Below are 10,680 nucleotides of genomic sequence, written 5' to 3'. Positions count from 1 at the left end.
CACACAATTTCAGGGTCAGCTGGGAATTGATCCTTCTTGCAGTCATGGTCCTTGAAGCTCAGGGCACTGATCCTCCCTTGGTCTCCCATCTGTGTTGAAGACAGAGGCAAAGAATGTATTAAACACCTCTGCCTTGTCCATGCCCCTGTTTGTGAGGTGACCATCCTCACCCTTAATGAGGTGATTTTATTTCTACACCTTGTTTTGTCACTGATATTGAAGTAACTCTTTTTATTGTTCTCCGTATTTCTAGTAGCTTCATCTCCAATTGAGCTTTGACCACAAGAATTTTCTCCCTACACTGGCAATCAGCATCTCAGTACTCTTCCCATGTCACCTGACTTTGCTTCCACTGGGCACACACCTTCCATTTTAGTCTCGTTTCCAAGAGAAGATCCCTGTTCAACTAAGACAGCCTTCTGCCTCTAGAGTGCTGCCTTCAGGCACAACACCCAGAGTTTAAATGTCTATTTTCCACAGACAGATAAAATCTTTTCACAATTCTTTGAAAAATGACTTCTACTTGACACCTTTAAAGGTTTGAGGTTTTTTTATTAGGAGTTTTCAAAATGTTTCTGGTGCCTAATGAGTTGAAAACACTCTCTAAGACTGCTGGCAATAAAAGACTCTTGGAAAGCAGATTGTGAAAACCTTTATTTTCTCCATAGGTGGCTGGATTTGCATTTATTTCATAAACCATCATCAAAGCAAATATTCCATTTAATGTAATAAGATGAATTAAATGTTAGCCTTCTTTGTAGTCTTTGCTCCATGTAAAAACAATTGGACAGGAAAACCTAATTCAGTTTCCTGTATGCTCAAATCAGCCTAGATGATAAAAGGCTTAGATTCTGGGATGTGCTCAGAGGAATTTTGTAATATTTTAGGGTGAAAGAAGATATTCCCCATATTTTTCCAGCTTCAAGAGTATGTCATCTTCCTGGCTGTTTAAGGTCTACTGCTGTTAAATCCTTGACCTGTCCTAATTTAAAATTCTGCTCTGAAATCTTCCACAATCTATGCCTTACCTAATAATTCCTAATGGGATGGATTCACTGAAGATTGTATGGACAACAGCTTTTTTTTCTCCAAGCATAAGTACTTTGTAAATTGTATTAGCAGTGTTACATGTGAAGCCATGAATCTTAGAAACCTGCTTCAAGTACAGCAGGGTAGTGAACTAATAAACTATCCCCACAGCTCCAAAAATAAGAGAAGGAAATCAAAGAAGAATGAAAGGGTTTTGTACCAACAAGCAATCAAATGCCCTTTAACAGTGGAGTTCTTTGCATTACTAGCACCTTGCACCAACACTGATAATAGCTAAGGCTAGAACACAGATGTGAAAACTCACTTTTATGTATGTTTTCTTGGGCTTTGGACATTAAAAAAAAAAAAAAAAATCACATATATAGCAAGAGTCATGTAACATCCCTGACATGAGGGTTGGTGTGGGTTCAGCCACCATGTTTTCTTAAACCATTGTGTTCCTAAGGCCTATCTGCTCTACAATAGCAAGGAAGCTGCTACGTGCCACCACTTTGTATACAAATATTTTAGCTTGCAATTTTAAAAGCCACAACTTCAGGGGACAACTTCCTAATAATACAGCCTAATAGCAATGTAAAATCTAAAACCTAATCAAGCCATAGCAATGCAATGCAACCAAGTCTATTTCTCACAATGCTACAGAGCCTGCAGCCTGTATCTACAATCCATATAGTTATGTCATGCTTAGCCTGGTTTAGCTTTTTCTTCTTCTCTAAATGCACTGCTTTTCAGCATTTTTGGTAAAAATTATTTCATATTTACTATTCTCTTTCACAGTTATTTCATTCAAATACAATTCTTTGTTCTTACACACTTTTTTAACAGCATAAAACATTTACAGACTGTTAATTTGTAAAAGATAATCACAATGCAAACCTCTACCTTAGAAAGGTTTTGCTACATACAATACACAACTTATATACTATACATACTTGAGACGAGTCTAATGCTCCTGCTTTAAATGATTAAGACCAGAGTAAAGCTAAGGATGAGCTCTTTCAGGCTGTGTATTAAAAATGTCTCAATGACTTCTGATTGTGCATAAGGCAAAGTGTATTTTGAGACATTAAACACAAATCTTTGAAAGAGCCAAATAAAGTTAGATGTATACATTCTTACGGAGACTATGGGAACTTGACTCAGAATTTCCCATCAAACTCCACTGAGGCCTCCAGCCATAAAGTACAGCTGATGGAAGTACCACAGGCCACTTCCATGGGGACCTGAAACCAGATGTCTGTGAAGTTTTTACCACTCCATAATTCAAGGAACCACTTTGACACTCAACACCAACCTGTACTTAGGCTGACAAGGCAGTGATGAAGTACAAACTTGTTTTCAGGCTTCTCTGGAACAGACTCTCAAAAGGTCATGGCTGGAGCTCCAGGTCTTCCAAACTAAATAAACCTTCTTCCAGATCCAAGGCAGGGTCAAGTATAAATTGAGATATGCCCATCAGCATGACCCTGTTGTACCACATCTTCCCTCCTGTATCTGCAGAAGTGTCCAGAAATGGTAGAAGATAGGATCCTACTGATAGAAAATGGGACATTGTCCCACTCACTGAACTTCCCAGGGAAAATGTCTAACACAATCCCATGCTGTGGTAGGGCCTGGAGAGGAAAGAAGGAACTCCACAGGAACCCATTCTGGTTCACTGCTTTGTGAAATGATGCGTCACTCTTTCAGAACTGAAGGATCTCAGCTTAGGTAGTGCATTCACAATGTACACAGGTTTACATAGGCTGGACATACAATTTTAAATATATTGAAAATAGTAAGCAAAAATATATTCATTGAAACAGCACATACACTTGTTACACATGTATTGAGGGGTCACATTTTAACTACTTTAAATAGCAAATATATATCTTCTCTCAACGGTTTACTACTGCTTATTTAAAAGGTGTTGTGAAATGCCACAGTGACAACTGTCATGTTGTCTTTCACTAAACATGAAAAGTTTGAAGTACAATGGAAAGAATAAAAATACTGCACTGATATGACTTGTTAAAGTTTCTGACACTTAAAAGATACTGCTTCATTTTAAATATCCCCATTGAAACACATCTATTTGTACAATTAATCACACTGTATACTACAATGCAAGGTTTAAACATTGTAATGTTGTAAACTTTTACCAATCGGTGACTTTTTAATGAGAAATTGTACAAATATACAGCTATTTATACCACATACTTATAAGGCCATTAACACAACAGCAAGATACACGTAGGGAAATATAATCACCAACTTATGCAACGGATTCTTCTCCCAGTTGGCAATAACCGGGCTTATCTTGCAATGGTCAGCAGCTGTCTTTAGTGAATGCTGAATTTCTAACAGGTTTTAGTAATGTCTTTCAAGATCAAGAGGTGCCAGATGAAGCCTTAGCATGCAACACCATTGTGACACATGATGTCCTTAGCTGTGCATGGACTCTGTCCTGGCCGCTGGGCAGCATGAAAGGCTTTTTCTGAATAAGGTGTGTTACTGAATGAACACCCTAAGCAAATGATTGTTGATAAATAAGTTCTCAGAGTTAAATAAATGGTTAGTGTTTTCCCCTGTGATTGCAGTGCATGAATATTTAAACTACATTTGTAGTTTAACCTAAAAAAACAGAGAAAAGTACTTGTCTCGAGGAGTCCTTTACTTACAGAAGTTTCCATTGTGAAATGAAGATTCATTTTTCTCAGCAATACACGAGGGAACATTTATTGCTGGGAAATCTTCCTTTGGCTTCTGAGTATTGCTGCTGCTGGATTTACTTCGACTGTGATCTGGAGTGTGTTGAATAGGCAAAGATCTGGCCACCTTGGATTTCACCAGGCAGCCACAAACAAGGCGAAAGAAAGCCCGACGCATTTCCTTACTGGCCAAGGTGTAGATGATGGGGTTCATTGCGGAATTGATGACCGCCAGAGCAATAAACCAGTGGGCTTTGTACAAGATGGAGCACTCCTTGACTCTGCAGGCCACATCGATGAGGAACAGGATGAACAGTGGAGACCAGCACGCAATGAAGACACTAACGACAATCACAACAGTCCTAAGGAGTGCCATGGACCGCTCCGAGTTATTGTGGTTGGTGACATTACGACTGCTGGACTTCACCAGTACGTAGATACGGGCATAAAGGATGACAATGGCAACCAAAATGGCTATGAAGATACTAATGCAGAACACAACATACTTTTTGGAGTACAGAGGCAAAATTGTTGAGCAATCTGGTAAGTTGTTTATACAGTTCCAGCCAAGTATGGGGAGGGCACCCAAGGAAATTGAAATAAGCCAGCATGTACCAATGAGAAGGAACACTCTGTATTTTTTATTTGCGTCGTAAGGCCTCATTTTAATCATGGTCAAGTGCCGCTCAATAGCTATCGCTAGCAAGCTGAAAGTAGAAGCTCCCAGGGCAACAAACATGCTACCTTCCCTAATGAACCAGATTGTGGAGGACAAGCTCAGAGTTTTCTTCCCAGACATAAGAATGTTTACTTTGTAAACAATCCCAGCTAAAAGATCACAGAGAGCTAGATTGCCAATAAAAAAGTACATGCGGTTGTGAAATTTATTGTTTTTCCATATGGCAATCAACACCATCAAGTTTTCCAGGACTATGAAACTACATAGGATTAGAAATGAAATAGTGGGCAGGTCTATTTTATCAGTTGCCTTTTCCCTTAAAATAAGCTTTCCTGTGTAATTATAATGCAGTACAATCAGAAAGTCCACCTCTTCATTTCCTTGAGGGCTGACAAGAGCATCAGGTGGCATGGTAACTGCTGCCATCATTTGTTTCTTGATGGAAGCTGGCCGTTTTTTCCTCAGTATCACAAGAATATAGTTCCAATAATTTTCCACAAGAGGGAGATCAAGCCACGTTCTTCCCAAGGCTCCTCTGGGTAGGCGTTGTATATCCCCACGTCCAGCCAGTCTTACATATTAATTCGGGAGAGTGGCTCTCAAACCAGGCTCTGAAAATAAAATGGACAAATGCAACATAAATATCACTTTCTTCCCATGTCACCTAGTGATTAAGCTGCAACATACACCCAGGAGCCAAGGGGCGAGGGATGGTGACTGATGGGGCACTGCTGCATGCCTCTCATGGTAGCTGTAGGTAAGCTCAGACACAACCTGGATGCAGAAATACAAGGGCAATGTAGTGAACCGCTCAAAGTTCACAAAATTTCCATGCTGAAAAACACACAGAAGAGCCATTAGAAAGACTGGCAAACAGATCCAGAAAGCCACAGTGTGCACAGCAAGCAGCTCATTTAGTCTCAAAAAGACCTAAGTGTACACTGCACTACCAAAACACCACCTAACCTTCACTGCCTCCACAGCAGTAGGGCAAACTCTATGCTTTCTAAGTTTGTTCTTGTTTGCCACGCAGACTCAAGGTAGGAAAGATCCTGAGAAAGTTGGTGTCAAGTCTTGATGCCAGTGATGCATGTTGCCAGTGCCTAAAATAACTTCCCACAGTTAATGGTATAGATTTCTGCTATTTACAATTGAGAAGCTGCACTGAAAGCCAGTTATCATAAAGCCCATCCTACCTTCCACTCAAACTAGTTGGATTTCTGCTACCTTTATTAAAATAAACAAGGCAAGTCATTTTTTATAAGTATTGTTTTTCTTTATAGTGAACTTTACTTTTTTTTTTTCCCTTTGCATAGGTATGCAGGACATATATTTAATGTTCTTAGGGTTTTTTAAAAATAAAAATAGTTACACCAAATTTATCTTTCTCAGAAATTCTGATTTTCTTTAAGTTACAACTTAGATTCATCTTCCCATGGACTTTGAGGTTCCATTCTCACAGCAGATGTTCCAATATGTGTTTTTTCTTTTAAATATCAGAAGAGACCTGCACAATAAAAATATCAGAAGATGTCAGAAGCACTTACTGTTTTACCAAAAATGTTGCAGTTTAGTTGCTGCATACTCTCATGACAATCAGTGCTCATGCCCCAAATGTATGCACTGAGGATAAGCAAATGTCCAATTCTTCACTTTTCTAAGAAAAAAAGGATGGAAATGAGGACAGAGGTTGTTTCATGTGAACCAGATTTGTAACTTTTTTGTTGTGGTTGGTTTTTTGTTTTTGTTTTTTTAGCGGGGGGGGAGGGGGGGGGGGCGGGGAGGTGTTTTGTTTTGTTTTTTGTAAGAAAAAATTGTGCTGGATGTAAAGACACTTCCCATGGGCCAAAAATTAAATAACTTAGTTTAGGGAACTTTTTAAGAGCTGGAGCTCCTGACCATAGCATTTATTTACTCAAGGGTCATAAACATTTTCCAAACACATTATAGACAGTTTCAAAAGACAGGTTTCAAGGCAAGGAGGGATGGAACAAGATGATCTTTAAGGTCCCTTCCAACCCAATCCATTCTCTGATTTTATGATTCTGTATACAGGTTTCTTAAGATCAGAAAAATGTGTGAGTCACTGCTGACCCAACAGACTGTTTTGGGCCCTTGAGAAGTCAGAGATGCATTTTCAAGTGCCTTCTGAGGATGAGGAGCAGAGCAAACCCCATCCCAGATGAAAGTAAAGGGATTTAAATGGTGACCCACACTCTATTTTCCCACCCTTCCTCTTCCTTGATTCCCTCCTTCAGAAAAGAATTTTTCTGATAAAAGCTTACAGTGAACTGACTTGAATTCTTTAGTACATTCAGGATGTTCTAAAATTACTTTCTGAGAAAATAATTTGGTGTTTGCCCACTGTTATTTCCCCATTCTAGTTCATAGGTCCAAACTACTACGGTTGAAGAAACTCACTGGGAAAGACATCCAAGAAACACAAGTTGCTGCTTGGTATCCTTGGTTCTTTTTTACTCCGAAGATGACAGCAACCACCTTATTCCTTTTCCAGGTGCTGAACTGGGCCCCTGAGCTGTTAAATTCTTTTCTGAAGCATGGTAAGAGTGACAGTCTCAACAGAAAAAACTTCACTTCAGCTAAGGCTCAGTGTAATTGTAACTCAGTTACAATCTGCACACTGATATCACATTAACTGTCACAGTTTTTCATTTCATTGGCTTATAACAAAATCCCACTGTGTCCATATGAATTGCAAGTGCTTTCCACTGTAAAATAAACAATTACATTTGACTAGAAAAGTATTTGTTAATAATAGTTCAACCAGCAATACTCACCAGACTGACTGGTGACTGCCTGAGAGAATAATATTCCCATAATTTAAGAGCACCATATGCCACAAAATAAATATTCCTTTAAGTCATTTTCGAGTTAACACCCTTGTCTCTCAAAGGGCAAATACATTTCTTTATGTGAGGAAAATTATATGCCAGACATAGAAGTTTATCAGGCACAACTCAGCAGTTGTAAAGTGTCATGACTCTACTAAAGGTAATGGTACAATACCAGTTCCCCTGGCTGAAAGAAGGGATGATGCACTGAATCAGCAGAAATCCTACAGCCTCTGCCATTGTTAGTAATTACTTCTCTTAAAATTGTTATAGCAGACTTAGTATCACAAAGGTAAATCTTTGCCTCTGCCAAACTAGTAAGAAGACAATGAAAATTGTAACATTATTACTTACCAGGACTCTCACTGACTATCACACACAAGACACTTGAAAGTTAACATAAATAATGTAATAAATTAGAATTTATTTCCAAGTAATATCATTCAATGATAATCTTCTTTTGTTTACCTCCTGCTTTGGAGTCAGTAATTCAGAAAGCACATTTTTCCTTCAACAATTAGAAAAAATAATGTCAGTTACGTATTATAATAACAAGAAAGCAGTAAGTCAGGTTCAGGATAACATGTGTCCCTGCTTTGTGACAGCTCAACAATTTACTCCTCAAAACAAGTTTGCCCCAGTCAAATACTAGCTGCAAAGTATGGATTGTCATTTCAAAATATTTTAAAAACTACCTGAAGAACTCATCTGTGGCTTGTTACTTGCCCACCACTGCCATGGTTACATACCTTAGCATCTCAGACTCTTGAAATGACTGGATATAAGTTTTATTTCTTCTAAAGCAAAGCAGAGGATCCCTATTTCTGCATCACCGGGTACCATTAGAAGGTTAAACCTCTTTGCAGTGCAGGGGAAATCATGGATGTGCTGGCTGAAACAGCAATTGCTAAATTACCAAATTAAGGTAGTGGTACAACGTCAAGAACCACAGTCATGTTCAGAACAATTCAGTTGCCTTCTCCAGCTATTTGGCTGACCTTTGTTGTCCCACCTCCAAGGACGGAGAGAGCAGCTGGGGTCAGCTGTGTGCACCAAGATATCCCTCCTCCTGTGCAACCTCCTCGCCCACCTTGGGGCATGACTTGGGGTTTAACCACTGGATAGAGGTTACAGTGGTCTCCTGCAGCAGTCAAGGATCCTGGCAGGATCAAGTACCCTTTCAAATTACAGCAGGGGCTCTTTACCATAGATCACATCACTGGTGGATAGGGTCCACTAGTATCTGTACGGTCCCTCTGCCACACACACCCATGAAAGAAGCAATGCTGCGTGGAAGGCCACAACCCCTTGCCTATGGCAAGACACAGCTCCACTGTCTTCTCCAACTGAACCACAAAGTGGTACAGGTAGAAACCCAGGGTCATAGCTCTCACTGGCTCCCCTGGCCTCCAACTTTTCTCTGGGAGAATGTACTTCCCACTGCCAGAAGGCAACAGGGAACCAGTGATAATGGGGATGCCAAAACCCTTCAGCAACCATCTCCCTCCCACACATCTCGACTCCCTGTTTCCAGTGGACTCTCTGGTTACAAGTCCCACAGGGAGCTGAGGGCTTTTACCCTCTCATGAGTCACCAGGTACTTTATTTCTAATAGAAATAGGAAATCTCTGTATTCAAAAAGCAAGCCAAACTGCTCTCAGTTTTCCTGAAGTGAAAGAACAAGTGAGAATAAAGTGAGCATAGGACTTGGCCTTCCACTACATACTTTGGCCCGCAGAAGAACATGTAATACCACACATTCAATTCTGTTTTCCAAATAGCCACAAACAGACTTGACCAAAGAAACCCGATGCTCCTTCACCACCACATGCACTACAGTTTTCCCTCTGCTTCCAAGTACAATACACTTTGGCCAAAAAAGAGAATTTCAAAAATGACAAAGGAAAAGACAAGAATGCAAATCTGGAGCAAAACCTTTTTATATTTTATGTTTCCGTAAAGTCCTTCCAAATGAAAAGTAAACACATAATTTATCAGGCACACCCTGGTAGTCTATTTAACAGAAAGGACTTTTAAGAAGAGCAGTACATTTCAATACACAGTTCCGCTGAAATTAAGCTGTGCTAGATGCAAATGAAGTTTAGACAATAAACATCTGCTGCAGAAAAATGCCTTAGAGAACTGAAATAAACGTAATTTTTTTTTTTTTTTTTTTTTTTTTTTTTTTTTTTTTAAGTGAATGTGCTGGCAGTTTACAGCCTCGGGACAACAAATAGCTACTTTTCTTGGCTTCTGGCTTTTAGACATCAGTTTGAATTTTGTAATACCGAGTAGCACACACGTACACCTCACAGGGGAGCTCCCGCATGGTTTAATTCGTGGTCGTTAAAGGGAAGGTATTTTGACTTCTCCTGTCCCCCAGCGCTCCCGACCTATTCCCCCCATTTCAAACTTCAGTAACTGTTCTCAACTTTCCACTAGAGCTGCGGCCCGAGCCTTCTGGGGTGACAAACATCTTGTTTAAGTTACCCGACGTGTCCGCGGCGTAATGGTCTCACAGAGAGAACACCGTTCTACTCACGGGGTGTGAGGACCCCTAAACCCGGGGCTCCCACGCGGCTCGACGCCGCTCCGTGCCAGCCACCGCTCCTTTGCGCCTCACACCGAGCGGTGGCTACCCGCTCCGACCGGCACCGCATCTCGGCCGCGCCGACGGCCGTGCGGGCAGCGGACGGGGGGCGCCTCCCGAGCAGCGGGAGAGGAGCACGGGCGGGCGGGGCGGGGAGCACAGGTACCTGCTGTGTCTGCGCCACGTCCCACGGCGCTCCGGGGCCGCCGCATCCGACCTCGCCGCCTGCGCGGCGCCGCTCGGGCCTCGGGGCTGCGCTGGGCAGGACCGGGCCGGGCCGGGCGGGGCTGGGATCGCCCCGGCCCTGCCCCGCCGCCGCCGCCGCCAATCCCCGCGGCTCCGGGCTGCCCGCGGCCGCCTCGCCCGGATACCCCCGACCGACCTCCCGACCGCCCCCGGGGCTCTTCCCCGTCCCCGCGTCCGCCTGCCCTCGGTTCCTGCCTCCAGCACGCTGCTCCCGCGCCGCCGTCGCCGCCGGACAGGCTCCGCTCCCCGGTCCTGCTGCCCCGTCCTGTCCCCGTCCCGTCCCACCGCGCCTCACCCCGCCTCTTGGCCGCTCACCGTTCCCCACGCCCGGGGAAGCGGCGCCCCAGCGCTGGGGCTGCTGCCGGCAGGGTAAGGCCGTGGGGGTACTAGCGCGTTTAATGCTTAAATGGCGTTTTGGCCGGCCGGCGTGCAAATATGAGGCGGTAGTGCCCACAGCCGAGTATTTATAACGTCCAGAAGAATGCGAGGTGGAGGGTTACTCGGGTCGAGTGATTAGAACGTTCTAGTGAAGCTGTACGTATGCTACCTCTGCTCTTGTTTCACTGTGTCCAG

At 42.5% G+C, this 10,680-nt stretch overlaps 1 protein-coding gene across 5 annotated transcripts; it reads right to left on the bottom strand.

Moving 5' to 3' along the window:
- Nucleotides 1-642: 642 nt before the first annotated feature.
- On the bottom strand, nt 643-10,459 carry S1PR3 (sphingosine-1-phosphate receptor 3). 5 transcript variants are annotated; one of them, XM_040091198.1, is made up of 2 exons: nt 10,423-10,459; nt 643-5,030 (listed from the first exon to the last, which is right to left on the bottom strand). In XM_040091198.1, exon 2 carries the CDS (start codon nt 4,846-4,848, stop codon nt 3,703-3,705), a length of 1,146 nt encoding a protein of 381 aa, XP_039947132.1. In that variant the 5' UTR covers nt 4,849-5,030; nt 10,423-10,459; the 3' UTR covers nt 643-3,702. The 5 variants fall into 5 exon arrangements, with proteins under 5 accessions (XP_039947132.1, XP_039947131.1, XP_039947134.1 ...); XM_040091197.1 differs by lacking the exon at nt 10,423-10,459 and adding an exon at nt 10,028-10,104; XM_040091200.1 differs by lacking the exon at nt 10,423-10,459 and adding an exon at nt 9,814-9,938.
- Nucleotides 10,460-10,680: the final 221 nt, after the last annotated feature.

Source organism: Hirundo rustica, chromosome Z (assembly GCF_015227805.2).
Source record: "Hirundo rustica isolate bHirRus1 chromosome Z, bHirRus1.pri.v3, whole genome shotgun sequence".
In the NCBI taxonomy this organism is placed as follows: domain Eukaryota; kingdom Metazoa; phylum Chordata; class Aves; order Passeriformes; family Hirundinidae; genus Hirundo; species Hirundo rustica.
This window is presented reverse-complemented; position numbering and strand designations above follow the sequence as displayed.

Excerpts from the sequence above, each read along its gene's own strand:
- S1PR3 (XM_040091198.1), bottom strand. The coding sequence starts at position 4,848 with ATGATGGCAGCAGTTACCATGCCACCTGATGCTCTTGTCAGCCCTCAA.